Below are 18553 nucleotides of genomic sequence, written 5' to 3' on the forward strand. Positions count from 1 at the left end.
ACCTGTTCCCCAGCGGAGTCGCCAACTGTCGCACCCGAAAAAAATGCGACGCGGACGGCGCGCGAGCGGAGGTCCCGGCCTTCGCAGCGGGAACCGGATCGAACGAGGAGTCGCCACCAAGATTTTGAGGGAAATCTCGGGAAACCGATTAATGGAAGATAAGGGTGATCTGCGAAATCAGAGAATAGGTTTGGGAGTCGGTTGAGTGTGGGGAAGGTGTTAGGCACCCCACAACACCCGTTCGTGAGAACGGTTACCTGAAGTTTGTTGTGCTCTTTTAATATGGTTTTATAATTATTTTAATTATCCCTTTTGTATTCATGTGTTTTAAAAATAATGAGAATTAAGTGAGAAATGTTTATTTATTTACGAGGGAGGACGGACTTGACTCAGAATCTGACTCTGAGGCCTACGTACCCTGTGATGGGGATCAAAGTCCACGTAGTTCGGGCTTAAAAATTTGTTAGTGTAAACATTTTTTGAAGAGGAATTAATTAAAAACAATTCACCATGTTGCAAGTAAAACAATTTCTGAAATTTTGATATGTGTGTTTTAAATTGCAAAAAGTGATTTAATTTTAACTATTTTCTCAATTTTGAATTTTTAGAATAAAGATAGAAAAGGGTTTAAAATTATTATTATTATTTTTTATATTTTATGATTGAGGATTTAATTGCAGTACCTGCAGAACCTTATTGGTTCATACGGTAATGCAATTGCTCTAAATATCTGCGGAGATTCTGAAATCTCACATGATAGAAGAGTTTGGCACTTTAATTTATTTATTTTTAAGTGTTAATAATAGTTTGCTTAAGTATGTATATATGTTTTTAAAGAATTTTAATCATCATACCTGTATAGCCTTATTGGCTTATACGGTAATATGATTTATCCTAAATATTTGCAGAGATTCTAAAATCTCACACGATAAAAGAATTAAATTTAATTAATTGATTTAATTAATTATATATAATATATATGTGTATATATATATATTTTAAAAACTAAATCGTTATATCTGCAGAGTCTTATTGACTCACACGATAATACGATGATCTTATAAGCCTACGGAGATTCAAAAATCTCACATGACTAAAAGATATAATTGGCAAATGTGATTGCAATTTAAATAATTTAATTTGGTTAATTAATATTATATATAAAAATTTTTATTATTTAATTACAAAATTTGTTTATTTATTTGCCATGTAAATTGTGAATCACGATATCTGCGAAGATTTATTATCCTACACGATATTGTGATTAATTTAAGTCTCTACAAAGATTCTTGAAATCTCACATGAGACTTAAATATTTATTATAAAGAGAGAATTAATTTTAATAATGGGCTTTTGGAACCCATATAAATACCTACAAAATTGATCTTCATACCTGTGAAATCTTATTAATTTACACGGTATGAAATCATCCTAAATGCCTACGGAGATTCTTAAAATCTCACACGACAAATAGATAACCGAAATATTTGCATTTGTAGTCGGTGCATAATATTATGGTTGGCTAAACGATTCATGCAATAAAGGCAATGGAAAAAATAGAGAAATAAACTATTTTGACAGTTCACTATTTCTTTGACTTGGGGATATATTCTAAAAAAAATCTATATTTGGCATAAACTTTTAGCAAGATCATAACCACGAAAGACAAGGCTCCAAACCACAATCAACCTTATAAATTATCAATAATATTTTCATAGGCTCTCTCTCTCTCTCTCTCTTTTTCTCTTTTTTTTTTTCATCAGACACCTCTCAAGTATGTTTTAAATTCAACATAAAAATATTTAATTCTTAAAATTTTTTAATGCCTGAACATATATCTGGATCAATCCACACTCATAATATCTATCAATATATATATGTTCATCAATGAATCCAGATTAAGGGAGATGATATGATTTAAATATTACCTGAATAGCTTGTGTTTGCATTCTTCTTCCTCTCAAGGCAACACTTCCATCGCCTCAACCTCAAGCTTTGAACATGTTTCTGGTTGTTTTTTTTTTTGCTTGTAAAACATCCAGAACTCGTGTGATTGAGGGAAGAAGAAAATGATGATCTTGTTCAGTCCAAAAACCCACGTGTGCATGCAAGCTACTGTTTGTGCGTTTTTTTTCTCACTCTCTCGGTTCCAGTTTCCAGTCTCTGTTTTTCCTTTGTATCTCCTCTAGCTTTTGATCTCTCTCTCTCTCTCTCTCGTTTCTCTTCCTTTCTCCGTGCTCTCTCTCTCGTTCAGCTTGCTTGTGTGCATGCTGTCAGTTCCTCTCGTTCTCAGTCTCTTTCTCCTGCTAGATCTTGTTCCCAGCTGATCCTTCTCTTTCACTCTCCATCTCTCTCTGCTTCATGCTGTGTCTATTTTCCTTCTTTTTCTGTCTCTTGCTGCTCTATTTTTTTTTTGCCCAGTTTCTGTTCAAGCCGTCCTCTCTCAGTCTCGTGCTCTGTTTCTCATCTGTTTCCTTTCCATTTTCGTGCTCCATTTAGAACGCTGTTTACGCTCTGTTTTTTTCTTCATTTTTCTGTCTCCAGTGTTCCTTCCTTTCTAGACGTTCTCTTCTCTCTGTCTCTCTGTCTCTGTTTCTCCCTCCTTCTTTCTCCTTTTTTTCAAAAAAATTCATCTCTCGGTGCCTTCTCTCAGTCTCTATCCAGGCTTCTCGTGCTCTTTTCTCCTTCTCTCTTGCCTCTGTTTTTTTTCATTTTTCTGTCTCCCCTCCGACTTTTCTCGTCTCCAGTCTTCTCTTTCCCCTTTCCTCCTTCTTCCCTTTTAAAGCAGAAACAGGAAAAAGCTTGCGTGTGAGGTAAGAGTTTACGTGCTTTCTTGCTCTGCTCTGCCGTGTGCATGCGCCTGAATTTTCTTCTGCATTTCTGTGCTTTTCTCTGTGGTCTGTGCTTCATGCGTGCTGTTCCTACTTTCTTTCTGTTGCGTCTGACCAAGTGGCTTCTGCTCGCGTGTGCCTTCTGGTTTTCTTTATCTCTGTATGCATGGCATTTGAGTGTGTTGTCTCTATTTCAATGTTTCTGCGTGTGTGCTGCTGTATGTTTCTGTTGTGTCTCGTGTGTGTGCTTGTATCAGCGTTTCGTCCGGCTTTCTTTTTTTTTTTAATTTTTTGATTAATAATTCTGATTAATACATATACATATATATATATATATATATAATATGTATTTAAATGAAAAAGATATATAATATGTATTTAAATGAAAAAGATTTGAGGAGAGAAAAGTTAACTCTCAAAAGTATACTCTCAATATTCTTGAATGATTGGAATAATTTGGGAGAGATTTTCTTTTTCAAGATTTAACCTTTCTTTTTTTTTATTTTGTTAAATTATCATTTTTTTGAAAATATAATCTTAAAAAGGGATTAAATTTCATTTTTTGTATTTTTTGATTATTTATTAAATTTAAAAAAAATTGCCCGGACAAAATACGGTGTTCACAAGCTTCACATGAGGAATTTTAGGTCTAATAGGTTTGAGGATTTTCCTTGTTGGGAGAGATTTTACAGAGGTAGAGATTTTTTAAGATCTAGGCTTATCACGGGTATGGTCAAAAGCTGAGGTGTTGTGGAAGTTTTTTGATTTATTAACTGGAGAAGAGAGAAGTAGTGGAGAAATTATAGTGTTAATAGGAGATTCTAGGTGGGGTGATGAGATTCTAATGGAATTCAAATTTGAACAAGGGTTGATAGCAGAGAAATAAATTGCCCATCTTCGGCAAGACTCAAGATTAGTTGGAGTAAAAGCAAATGGTCCATTTGTAAAGGTAGAGAAATAAAGCCTATTACTGTTATGAAAGATCAAACTAAAAGAAGGCAGTGAGGATGGATAAATACTCTAGCAGTAGGAAGCTTTATTGTAGCTTTAAAGAAATAGGTAAAAGCCATTGAGGGGCTAGTTGTGCTCTTCACTGAGCTGAATCCATTTGTGAATCAAAGAGCTAGGCATTATTGGTTTTGGTGTTAGAGCTTACCCATTTGAATTTGTGGATGTGAGAAATAGCATCAGGTAGAGTCAACAGAGGTCTATCTTTCTTGAAGTCATCAATTTTACCAATAGTTTGAAAGCAAGAGCGAACAAAGTAATCAACCTCCACATCTAAACTATTCATGCTAGAAACAGAAAAAGTCCTTTTTGATGGAAGGAGTAACCTAGGGTGGCATTTTGGAATAGAGCCAGTAGCTAAAGGAGGTAGGAGAGATGAGTCTTGCAGATATTTAGTAAAAAGGAGAGGCTTGGGATTGGGAGTTGGAATTATGTCAGAGCTTGAAGATGGAAAAGGGCAAGGAGATGATGGGTTTCGCTCAAAAATACGAAGGGGTTTGGATGGTGGAGTGGAATGTTGATTGTAGGTTTCAAAGATTAAGAAGTCAAAGATATCTTCAATAATAGGCCCTTGACTAGAAAAGCCTGAAGGTGGAGATTGAAGAAGATCTTTAACCATTTTGTCAATAGAGTCCCAAGAAGTTGGTGTTTTAGGGATGAAAATAGAAGGTAGTAAAGGAAAAGTGAAAGGACCAGTTTGATTAGCATGCAAGTTAACATTCTAACCAGATAAATCGGAATTAGAAGAGAAGTCATAGAAATTGAAAACAAAAGCAGGCTGAGTATCATCAAGAAGAACTACATCTTCAAGTCTTGATTCAAAGATATGATATAAAGCAAAATCTACCATGAAAAGAGCCTTGGTAAAACTTCTGGTTCTGTTCCATTTGATCCAATTGTACTATTTGTGAGATAGTAGACCGTGCTCAAAACTTCCTTTGACTTGATCTCCATATTTATATTCAATTAGACCATGAATGAAGTTAAAACCCTTTAGATTATTATCAACAAAGTGATGATAGTCATTGATATTGTGTCCCATTATTCTGCATTGTCTGCATTACTTGAAAAGCCTCTCATAGAAGATTTCAAGCCAAATGTCCTTGCCATTGCTTAATAGAACATTAACTCTTTGAAAGAGAGGCAGTCTAGGGTTAATGAGCACACGAACACGAAGGTGACTAAGAGAGCTAGTGTAAAGAACATTTCCATGTTTAAAGACAGCTTGCCTAATAATATCACTAAGGATGATGGCATTAGCAATAATATGATACTCCAAAGGAAGATCCTAGAACTATACCTAAATGGGAAAGCTAAGAACACATAGTTGATGGAGGACAAGGTTTGGAATCCAAGAATCAACTACTAAAAGAGAGCTGAAGATAGACTATAGTCCATTTATAATGATAAACTCTTTGTCCTCTAAGAGTTGGAAGCTGATGACAAAGAAACAGCTAACCTTGCCCTCTACTTGAAAAGAGCCTTTAAGGTTCCAGGTACATTTAAGTTTGTTGAAAAGACTAGAAGTAGAAAGGCTGGTAGAGTCAATAAGAATCGCAATAATGCAATTATTAAGATTAAAACGCTCCTTATGAAAATTATTTGGATTAAAGTCTAAAGATGGTTCAAACAAGTAATTCATGGTGAAGTAGATGGGTGGTATCATAAGAAGAAAACGAAAAGGAAGCTTACGAAAAAAAGATAAAGGCACCAAAAAGTTGAGAGACAGAAAGCGATGGAAGAATAAAGAAGAAAAGGGAGTGAAAGGGCACATAAAAAGGGTGAAAAACTAAAGCAAAGGAGATTAGTATAAATAAGCAGGGGAATAGAAGAGGATCTGCATAGAAAAAGATGCAAGAAGCAGAAGATAACTAGGGAGAGTTAGGAAAAACTAAGGATTAATCATGGTCACCAAAAAGAAAGCCAATAAGGATCAACTAGGCCTAAAGAAAAAGAGGTAGGATATAGAAAATAATAAGGAAGAAAGCAAAAGATCATAGAGCGTCAGGGGGTAATGATCAAAATAAGAAAAGACAAAAATAAGAAATTAGAGGTAATCATAAAATTGAACTAAAGAAAGATTATTAGGGTGGCCAGTAGAGTAAGAGATGAAAAAAAAAAAAGAAACAAAAAGCTTAAGTCATTAATGCATTATGGGGAAGCAAAACATCAATATTGGAATAGGGAAAGAAGATAGAAGTAGCGAAAAGATGGAGAAGGAAGATGCATTGAAACAAAAAAGAAAGAGAAGAAAAGCATGCAAGGACATGTGAGGATAAAAAAAGCTCTTCTCTTAAAGAGAAGGTAGAGATTCTCTCTCAAGGCGAAAGGCAACTATCGAGTATTTGCATCGTGCATACAAATATATGTATATATATATATATATATACAAATATATATATATATATATATAGATTAAAAAAATATAGAGAGAGAGAATGGAGAGGAAATATGCTGTGGAACCCACATTCACTTTAATATTGTACCCCATCTTTCCCTCCCTTTTATTTTCGCTTCGTCTCTTCTTTGTTTTTTTTTTTTTTACAGTGTTTTCCATTTTCTTTTAGGTAAGGCTGTAATTTTCAATTTATCTAGATGTACAAAATGACTCCCATTCTTCAAATTTTTTTCTATAAATATTTTCTACTCATCAAGAGCTACGTAACAGTAGCATTATCTTCAGGACTAGTGCAAGTTTTCTTATTAAGGTTTTCCTATAGGATAATTAATTTGAAGTTATGATGATTTAAAATGACTGTTGAGATTGTTGGAGGTGTAATAAATGCTATAGAATATTTCTTTAAGGTTGGAATTCAAATTTGTGAATTTTTTGGTTAAACCTTAGATCTATATGGTTGAGTTTATGTTAAATCTGAGATGTTGGAATGAACTTTTGATTATTAAATGTTTATTTGAGTATGAATAGATATTTCTAAGATTGTGGAATGGTGATTTGAGGATTGAGGATAATTTTTGAATTCTCAATTTATTTTTGGATGAATTTTTGAAATATGGATTGATGAAATTGTAATATTAGGAGTGATTTAAAAATTAAATATAATTTATTAAGGCATGAGAATTGTAGGAAGAAATTTTGGAACGTTAAATGAGGTACTAACCTTAAATTAGTGTTAATATAGATTTTAAGCCTAAAACTTTTTAACTCTTTAACTTAGAGTTATTTATTAATTTTAACGTGAAATTAATATATAGTATTATAAAATAATTGTGGAGATTGTATTGACAAAAACAGTGATGAAAGATGAGTTATGAAGGAAAACTTGTTGTCCAAGACACAAGGTAATCATTATTAATGTATTGTGATGGGTGTGTGTGTAATTGATTATTGAAAAATTATAATTTATTTAGAAATAAATACTTGTATATATTTGTTCAGAATTATTGCCATGTGGGTTAAAATTTGTATATGTGTATTATGATGAGATTATTGTTCGATTATATTCTTGTTCGGTTGTTTAAATTATACATGAATTGTCATGATATTTTAATATATGGTGTTGTTAGGGATTTCTATTTGGTTAATTATTATTATATGGTAAGCCCTCATTGGTCTCAATGAGTGGCATGTAGCTTAGTCCAACTCACCTTTGGCCAGGTGATTTAACATCCAAGCATGGCAAAAGGAAGATATAAGATATAATCATGTAATTAAATAATTATTTATTCAGTTTGTTTAGAAATATTTGTTTGGTTAAATATTTTGATGTGCCCACTTAGCAATCGCATGATTAGTTGCATCTGCATGTATCATTACATATTATTTTTTTGTTACTAGGACTTTTAAGTCTCATTCCTCATGGTTAACATTTTTATAGGAGCAAGTTCGATTAAGGAAGCACCAGAGGCATAAATTTTGGTGTATGGACACCACTTTCTTACTACCACTTATTTTGGTTTATGCAATGTATATTATGTCAACTTAGGACATATATCATTTTATAGGGTACATGGTCTCTAATATACAATTTGACACATTTACATAGTCAAGGGGATTCTGTCTGTCCCTCTTGATTTATGATTTGATTTGAAGGTTATGTTATGAGAAATTTGTATGTCCCTTATGGCCTTAGATGTAAAATATTATGCTTGACTATGAGAATCATGTCTGTCCCTCATGATCCCAGTTACTTCTTTTAGGGTATTATTGATATAACTAAATTCACTTTTAGGTATTCATTAGCTGGTAAATGTGTATTTATGTTGTGCACAAGTACACATCCCCTAGCTATTTTTAATAGTGAACAAGTGTTAAACCATGGTGATTCTTGTGTGGATCCACTTTGGTATTACTAAATATACTATTGCTTAAAAGATATTACAAAAAAATTATAAAAATTATGCGGTAATGATTATAACGTACACTTAGGTCACATAATCATACCAAGAACTTATTTTTATTAATTGTCTAGGATCTTGCCACCCTAAACTAGGCTTTTACACTAAATTTTGATTTCAAAACTATTTTCCTTGATGTGAATAGTGTCACATTGTCTTCTATTAAGAAAAATTTTATTTTAACAGTATCTTAATTTCTATGATAGGCTATTTGTAAAATGATTTGTTTATATAAAAATTCTTTTCTATCATGGTAGAATTTTTTTAAAAAAATTTCACCATTTACTACCATGGTAGATCCTTTTTTACCATAATAAGAATTCAATAATTTAAAAATAATTTATTAAACTCATAATTTTGTGAACAATCAATTCGAAAAATTTAGAGTGTTACAATTATAAATGATGTAAGTGTTTGTAAAGTTAACATCAAGATTGATTTAGTTTTGTGTTTATATTAAAGTAGCAAACACCCACTGAAACTTGTGTTTTTATTGAAAATTATCAAGTGTAATATTGAGAAATAGACATAAGCCAAATAATTAGGCTGAATCAATATAAATATCTTGTGTCAAACTTCTTCTTCTCTAAATTTCTTTTGCATTAAAAGCTTTTTGTGTCGAACTTTGTTTTAATTCAAACTCTATTTTCAATTGGCAAAAGTTTTGAGACAATTTTATAAAAAACTCAATTAATCCCTCTCTTGAGTAACCAGCTTATCTAACATCATCTAGAAAGTGGAAAGAGAAATCAGGCGTATTCACTAAATTACAGTGGCTGGATCATGGAAGATAGATATAACTCCCCCCATCTAAAGTGGAATAACCTCTAGCAAAGGGTTACATAAAGTGGACAATTATGGGGGCACTCTTTAAATTGTAGCCTTCGAGTCATGGAAGAGGAATGTTGGAGCAAGGATGGTTATCGTATTCATGGTAATTATTAAGATGATGAAATATTTTTAAAAATCTTTTTTTAGCAGCTGTGTTACTTTGAATACTAATATATGTATATATATTCAAAACTAGTTTCAGTATGGTATTTTAAGTATACACTTTTTTATCAAAATATATTATATTATGATATGCCTATTTACACTACAATTTCAGGCGGGAGCTATGGCTCACTTTTTGTGCATGAAGTTAAAACTAATTTGATCTAGGTATATAATCCTCTAGTTGGACATCTATGTATATTATTTCTAACCAATTATTTTTAGTGTATTTTAGTTGAGACACTGGAATTCTGATATTGTCTGGTCAATGGGTTGTGTTATTGTCTATCATGTGCCTAAACAAATGTATTGTGGGCTTTGTTTAGTGAGCGTTCATCGCAGAGGTACCCCTGCAGCCATGCTCTATAGTAGACTATTTTATTGTTAAAATTATCTTTATTATTACCACACACACAAATTATCTTTATCATTATAAGATTACAACATACCCTCATTGCTAATGTAAGAAAATTATATTAATCTTTTGCATGAATCATTCATGTGGGCCTAAGGATTCCATTGGATTCCATAAATTTGTTTGAAGGGTCCAATATTTCAAATCAGTATAAACGACAAATGAAAACAAGAAAAATGAAAGAAAGCGACCATTTTGAATATTTTTGGATAAAAGTAGTTGATTGTTTTTTAATTTATTATGATTGATAGATATACTCGATCAAACGGATAAGCTTCCCCTCACCTCGTTAAGTGGAAAGCTTCAATTATTACAATTAATTTATTATTAATTTAGATTTAGATTAGATAACAATCTTATGAACCAAAACTTATAAGACCAAAACACTCACCAAAGTTGTTAAATTAGTAAATTTAAATAAACTCATAATCATAATAAAAACATAAACTCAAAAGTGTAAATTTAAATTATTATATCTATTAATAAATAACCTTTAAAAATAAATAATTACATAATACAAATACAAAATATAATTATATTAAATTTAAATATATTTTAAACATAAATCATTAAAATTAAATTTATCCACATTTATAAATAATTATATTCAATATTAAAAATTTTAAAATAAAATAACCTATTTTTTATTAAAATTAATTTTTTATCCATTTTTAAAAATCAAATCCTACACCATATATACATATCTTATTCAATAAATTTTTAAATAAATTGATATAATTTTATAGATTAAAAACATAAAAGCAATATACTTGAAAAGTCAACTGAAAAGTTTAACCAAACTTATCTAATTAAATTTATAAATGATTTGATATAATTTTATAAATTAAAAATAAACACACGTAAGCCCGTAAATTCCAGATGAGAGTTAGACTTGAGAGTTAGAGCAATGACATTCACCAATCAACTTCAGACGATGCCATCCATATTCCATCCATATCCGTTGAATCTGTAAAATACCTAATATTTCATAGAACATTATATATATATATATATATATATATATTTTGGATATTTCAGGTGCATGCATTATTTTGAATTTACGATGGCAAAAAATTTAACAACTTCCAAAGATTTACTTAGACCTCCATCACAATTCATCATTACTAAAATTAATTACTTTTGATGTATCACCAATCTTCTTACCACGAAGACAAGATCCAAACCTACCAAATTTCTTTCTTAATTAGTTAATTTTATCCCAGCACAAAACTAAAAATAGTAAACAAAAACCGATTTCTTTTGATAATTAGATATTTCTATATTGTCTTCTGACCAACAAAAGCAAACCCCACCATTCAGCCCACCCAGAATTAAAAAAAAAAAAAACACCAAACAAACTAGAGACAACAAAAACGTACTCTCCGAGTCTCAACTAAACATTACATTCACGTCACTTACGAATAAAGACAACCATATATGCTCAATCGTCATCAGCTAACAGACCAATCCGGTTAGAGCACGTAGCTGTATAGTGACACATGGCATATACTCAATATCAAAGGATGCTATTTACATACAACCCACAGTGATGGTAACACGCCATCTCCTCAGCGGTGCTTGCTTCTGGTTTCACCGCTGTAGAGCCTGCGATCGCATACAACCCAAATCATTTTAGTCAATCAAGATCTGATCTACAACCGTTGAACAGATTCATAGACAGATCCACAACCGGCAGATTATGTATCGATGTTTAACAGTCAGTTAACCAAATTATATCGTCAGATCCAACGGTTTTATATCAATAGAAACCTATACTTAGATTCAATTACTGACTCCCACGCGCAAATCTTTGGAACGCGTATCAAAATCAGTATGTTCTTCAACATTCAAATTTCCTTTGGTTCTGCCCCAAAAACAATTATTTCATTATCCATTTCTTTTCTTATTCTTCATTTTATTTTAGGTTCTGGCTATATTTTCACAAACTTTACCCATAAATTTTGGATTGCAAGTTCTCCACTGTTCAAACAAGCATAAGCACAAACAGATCAGGCTTAAAGTGAAATTTTTATTTTCATTTTAATATTTTTTAAATTTTAAAAGGAAAAAATAAAACAATTTCTTAACTAATTTCATAAAAATAAAAAACCCAAACTAAAAATAAAAAAATAAATCAAGACAACGTTCAGCAATAAAACCAGACATTATAAAATGTGCACAATACACGTCTGCAACCAAGCAAACCAGACCAAACCACCGATAATAAATCAGAGTATACAGATATGGTTTTCATTAATCATCCACATAGCGTGAGATCACGCGCCATATTAGGTATTCATGCAAAGAGCCTGGATGTCTGGTATGCTTGTGGAAATTTTTGGCAAATGATTTATGGTTGATGATATAAATAAATTAAAATTCAAATATTCGATTTGCATCGTCTTTAAGAAAAACTCACAAACACTGAGTCCCCAAAAAACAAAAACAAAAAGCCTAGACTGAGGATATCAAATATTAACTCTGTTTATTTTTTTTTTTACCTCTCTTTTTTCTTTCTAAAGAAAAATCCGATCAATTTCCTCGTGTGGTCACGCGTCACCACGCGCTGGGAACTAAATTCGCATGCACAGTGTCTGATACGATCATGGAATGCTTAAAGAAGAACGGAAAAAGAAGAACAAAGCAATCTTACCAGTCATAGACAGTGGGAGAGTTAGGCAGAGGTTTGTCAAACTTCTGAGCACCGATCGTCTTGGTGGCCAAATTACTCCCAGGATTGAACACGCTCCTCCAGACGTTGTCCACCTTACGCGCCGACAGTGGCGTCGTCGGAGTCGTCGGTGTGGTTGGCGTCGCCGGCATCGACAACGACCTTTGAGTCTTGCTTCCTTCTCCTTCCTCTAAACGATCATATCAAATTATCATCGTTCAGTTTCAGAAATTTGCAGCAGCCTAAAAAAAAAACACACAAAAAAACAGAACAAAAACGAAAAGCTTTTATTAACCTTTGACGGTTAAGGGCTGAGTGGCGATGACCTTCCTGAGCCTGCCTAGGCCTTGATCTGGCTGAGGCCCTGCAACGACGTCGTCCCACAGCTTCTCTAGCAGAACCATCTTCAGATAGCTTCCCTCTATCTCACTACTGCCTGGGAAGGGAGATTCAGTGTGCTTGTTTATATAGAAAAAGTGAGGAATCCATGGGGTTGCATAAAATATCTCTAATTTTAATTTAACTTTATTTAATTTTTCTTTTTTCTTTTTCCACCGGAGATCAGAGTGGGGATCAAGTATTCTGCTATTTCCAGGTGTGACTTTACTTTGGTTAAGCTGTGGTTAAAATGTCAATTTATCACAATTCTCTGTTTTATATTGAATATTGAACATTGATGGTCAAAAAATATTAATTAATTAAATATTAATATTGATATTGATGCGTTGGTAAAAAAAAAAAATCTATTGATATTGATACATCTCTATTCATGATTGTTGGTGAATGGAAATGGAACATTTATATTCGAAGAAAAATTCATTTTTTCCCAATCATACAAAATTAAAATAAATGAATTATTAGGCAGGGCTTGAGTTTGAATTTTAATTTTAAATATAAAAAAACTAATTTGAAAAAGTTTTGTTTGGATAAAAACTTTAAATAATTTAATTTATATATTGTTGTGGAGGGATGGAGGGAAAAGAAAACTTATTCCTTCTGTTTAAAAATATAAAATATTTTTAATTGAATCTCACTCTTTAATAATATAATTACCTACATTTCAACTAACCTTATCTTTTTATATTTATCTCTATTAAATATCTTATAATAAATATAAAATTATTATCAATAGGAGCATTTTTTTAAAAAAGCAATGATTACACCTTAAAAAATTTAAAATGTCTTATATTTTTAAACATCCAACTCCTCAAAAAATGCCTTATATTTTTATCAGAGGGAGTATTAAAAAAGTTATAGAGTGAAAACATTTAGGTAAACAATGTTTTAATGTAAATATGATTTATGTAGCCGATATTACTTAGAATATGTTTACATTAGTGCTTGCAAAATTTCAGTTTTTTGTAAACTAAAATTCAATTACTATAATATGATTTATGTTTTTCAAACAAGTTACTTTACCTTTTGAATTTAACTCACCGCAACAAAAGAAGCCAATGAAAGCTTCTGAATGAACCTAGGCTGAAGAGGCAAGGGTTGGCGTGGATGATGCCGAGGTTGTTAAATTTATGAGTTTCAATAAACTCATAATAAAAATATATATTTAAAATATAAATTTGAATTATAAATTCATAAAAATTTATTTTTATTAATAAATTATTTTTAAAAGTATATAATTAAATAATTAAAATATAAAATATAATCATAATTTAATTCAAATATATTTTAAATATAAATTATTGAAATTAAATCTATATATATTTATAGATTATTATACTCAATATAAAAATTTTAAAATATGACAATTTATTTTTGATATTTTTTATTTTTTATTAATATTAATTTTTAGCTTTTTAGTTTTATTTTTTATTAAACCGAATCCCTCCACTTCTATGAATTTAGTTTTACATAGTAAATACATATCTTGCTTAACGATATTATGAGCAAATTGACACAGTTTTATAAGTTAGAAATATAAAAATAATAAACTCGCAGAGTCAACTTGCAAGTTTAATTGAGTTTATCTTGATATAAGTTTATGAGCTAGCTAACACGATTTTGTAAAGTAGAAATATAAAATGATAAATTCATAGAGTGAATTCAAGAGTTTGACAACAATAAATGATGCTAATGCTCATTACCTTTTAAATAGCACCATGAATTTAAATTTAAAATTTTACATTTATATGTTTTAAATTTTTTATTCAGTTATTTTAAATAATAAAAGTTATTACTATTAAATTGTATTTTGATGTTATATATATAAATTTGAAATAACAAAAATTTATAAAGGATTTCAAAAATAAAAATTTGAATAAAAGCCAAATCCATAAATTTTTAAATACCTAAATAGTGGATATGGCACAAATTCAAATTTAAATAAATATGTATCTAACATAATATTAATGTATTTTACTTTAATAAAATTAGAGCTAGTGAATTTCAATTATGAGAAACTATAAGAACATAAATAATAAAAGGTAGTGGGTGAAATGGATGAAAAATATTACGTGTTGTTGAAAAAAAGCCTAATTAATCCTATAAGTTTTTGTTTTCTTTTTTTAATTACCAAAATATTCTTTATCTGATCTCTATTTAGCATGATAATATTTAAATTTTAATTTAATAGTACAGGATATTAGAATCAGAACTCCGAAGTATACAAAAATTTGTTTTTAAATTTGATCAGGTGATTTTTTTTTTTGTGCTTAGAACATCTGATATTTTAGGGCTAGTCATCTTTCACGTATATTATCAGTCCCAAATTTATCCATATGTCAAAAGGTAAAGTGATTGATCACGGATATATATATATATATACACACACACACACAGAATTTTTTTTAGAGCACATGAGGCAACTGAGGCTTGACAATTCTAATTCTAAATTGATTAAATAAAAGTACGTAATTTGCTCAATTAAAAAATCACTTACAGGTAATAAAAAAAAATGACATTAGTGAGGAGCAGTAGAAATATGAGGGAGACTATTAAGGAGTGGAATCGTTGGGAAGTGGATAAGGATGAAGACTCATAGGACAGAGCAACCGTGGGGCCCGCATGATAATATCTACTTCGACTATAGATAAAGATATAAATTTAATTGAATACTAAATATTAAATAAAGGAGCAGGCCGGGGTTTTGTTTTACACGTATACCCATGAAAGCGCACAATTATTTGCCTCTTTGTCCTTTCCTTTTGAGCGACGTGGGAATGGGGCCCACAGCTATCAGCCGTGGGACCTACTCCTACTAATTTTGATTATTACCTCTGCTCTCATGCTTACCGTTCCGTTCTTAATTCAATTTAATTTTAAGATAATCGGTTATACGGAAATATGGATTGTGATTCATCCGAGATGAAAGCAAGAGTGAGTCAAAAAAAAAAAAATAATAATAATAGAAGTGTCATTTACTATTGCTGTTTTTTTTTGCCCCTCATAATTTCTATTTACTATTTGGAAGAATTATAATCAGATGACAAATCAATTAATTAAAATTATTATCACTTAAATAAATAATTGAGAGTTTGAATATTAACCATCATATATGTAACAATTTGAACATAAGATAAACATTCAAATTCCAACCCTCATTTATATGTAACAATTGAGTTTTATTGATAAGATAAACTTTTTTATTAGTGGAGTCTACTCATTACAAGAAATTCAACTAAATCTTAAATAAAAAAAATTATTTTTTGGATTTATATGTTAAAATATTTTAAAATTATTGGAATTTATAAATAATTAATTTTTTCATACGAGACTTACATGCAATTATTCATCATCATCCATTGCCCATGTTCATTGAATCAATATTTAGATCAAGACTATGCTGATATGCTGATAGAGACTAATTTGAATTTTTATATTTTGGAAAATAAGTATAGTTTTATTATATAAATTTCACAATCAATGCCAACAATTTTTTATCCAGGAATCTAAATGTATTTTTTTATTTTATTCTATTTATATCCTCGGTTAACAATTAAGAAATAATTAATATAATGATGTTGGAATTCACCATAACTACTAAGGATAATAATGAAGAATATTGGAATTTTTGAAAAATTTAAATGATAATTAATATTAATAATTTTCTTAATTTATGTGCGTAGTTAAATTATGAAGAAAAGTTTATGACTGACGTGTTATTTTGTAATCACATGTATTTTTTTTTATTTACCTTGAGATACATGGAATGTTTTTTTTTTAGCAGCAGCGATGAAATGTTGAAGCATAAAATTTGAAATAAATATAGAATTATATTTTTTACCCTGTGCAAGGGAATATTAACTATCAAATTAAATAAACTAGGATGAAGAAGAAAGATTTTAATCAATTGAATTTCTAAAAAAAATGATAAATGAGATTGAAAATTTTTAGTATGAGGAAATTGTAAAGGAAATGTAAGTGAAATTAATTATTTTTTTGCCATGAAATTAATTAAAAAGTTTAAATCACACTACTCTAATTTTTTCAAAAATCAAGTTTATTAAAATTTCTCATTCTCTCGTTCCCCTTAGAGTCTCAATTTAGATAGAGTTTAAAATATATAAACATGTAAAAAATTTATAGTTAAGCCCAACTTTGACCTAATTTTTGAGTTTATTCAAGTTTCTCTTGCTACCCCAAAGAGACCAAAATTATTTTATTTTATGTTTCTCTTTGTTGAGTGCATTAACTACTTGTTTGAATATTATTTTGACCAATTTATGTATTTAATTTAAAAAAAATGCACAATAAATACATTTAAATACTAAAATTTTAATTTTGTAAATCATTTGAATGATTTTTAAATAATATTTATATTTAAAGAGGAGTATTTTGATTTAACATGTATAACTTAATGGTCAATTGATGGCTATATGGATGAAAATAAAGTATTTAAAAAATAAAAAAGAAATACCATTAATTAAGATAAAATAAAAGGGATGTCAAAATATTTTAGTATTATTTTTTAATTATAAATTTTATATTATAAATTTATTTTTTGTAGGTTACACACATGCCTCATTTATTGTTAGGCCCACATTATTCTGTACTTTTTTTTTACTATATCATATTAAAAATATTAAAAGACAATTATTTTTTAAAAGGAAAAGTCATATAGTGTTCATCCGACCATAATTACAATATGTTATAGATAGATTATAGATATATGAAATGCATTTCAATATGCATTACAGTTGGCTTATTATTATTATTATTATTTTGTCATCAATACATTTGCCTAATTAAGATCCGAATGAAGAAAAGGGGCCCGAATGATATGTATGCCAGCTGATCCTTGCCCATGGTTTGTTTGCACTTCGCACCCACAGGCTTTATCCTTGGGCCCACCGAAGAGTCTCGAAATATTTGCCCTTTAATAATGATAAATTATTACCTAAATTAATATTTACTTGTTACTTTAGAGTGTAAAGTAATAATTTGGGTTTAAAAGGATTAACCTTTTTGGACTGATCCTTTTAAGTTTTTTTATAATTTTTTTAAATTTTAACATTAAAAATATTAAATACTATAATAATTTTATAACTCTAGCCTTATTTTACGGGGATAAAAAAAATATATGAAAAGCTTAATATATTTATCACTATTGAAACTTCACATAGAGAAGGATGAAATTATATTAATGTTGATAACAATAAAAATCATCAAAATTTTGCTGATGATGATAGTAAAGTTTAATTGTTATCAGCATTAATTTTGTAATTTTTTTTATTAGATTTAAATTTATTTTTACAGATTTAATGCTATGTGTAACAATTTTTTTAAGATTTTAAATATATTTTTTATATTTTTAAATAAAAAAATATATAAGGTTGACCCTTCAACCTTAAAGGCCAGAGTCAGGTTGATTAAAATAAAATTCTGAAATATAATTAAGCTTTATATGACTTAAAGAATAACTTGTTATATAAGTCAAATTGGATTGCCAAAATCTTGACCTAATTAAAAACGTTTCTTTATAGCAAAAAAAAAAAAAACTGGCTTTGTTTTTAACTCATACTGTTTAAGCCTTGAACCAATGAGTGGACTCATGAGTTGAGATTGACCTACTTAACCCCTATTTAAAAAAAAATTATGAAGGGAAAGAAGAAAGATCCAAAGTCTAAGCTTTTAACATCACTCATTTAAAAAAAAAAAAGCCATGCAAAAAAATTGAAAAATAAGAAATAAAAAAGAATCCAAATTTTCAAGTTGTATCCAACCTCTCCCTCCCTCTTTTTTCCTCCTTTGTATGAGTTGAGATTGACCTACTTAACCCCTATTTAAAAAAAATTATGAAGGAAAAGAAGAAAGATTCAAAGTCTA

General features: G+C 29.7%; 1 protein-coding gene across 1 annotated transcript; it reads right to left on the bottom strand.

The window, feature by feature from the left end:
- Positions 1–10840: 10840 nt before the first annotated feature.
- On the bottom strand, positions 10841–12729 carry LOC129285934 (dormancy-associated protein 1). The gene is made up of 3 exons (XM_054921923.1): positions 12570–12729; positions 12257–12464; positions 10841–11208 (listed from the first exon to the last, which is right to left on the bottom strand). Exons 1-3 carry the CDS (start codon positions 12676–12678, stop codon positions 11172–11174), a joined length of 354 nt encoding a protein of 117 aa, XP_054777898.1. The 5' UTR covers positions 12679–12729; the 3' UTR covers positions 10841–11171.
- Positions 12730–18553: the final 5824 nt, after the last annotated feature.

The sequence above is a fragment of the Prosopis cineraria genome, unplaced genomic scaffold, assembly GCF_029017545.1.
Source record: "Prosopis cineraria cultivar Desert tree isolate PC_DT_omini unplaced genomic scaffold, ASM2901754v1 PC11, whole genome shotgun sequence".
NCBI lineage: Eukaryota > Viridiplantae > Streptophyta > Magnoliopsida > Fabales > Fabaceae > Prosopis > Prosopis cineraria.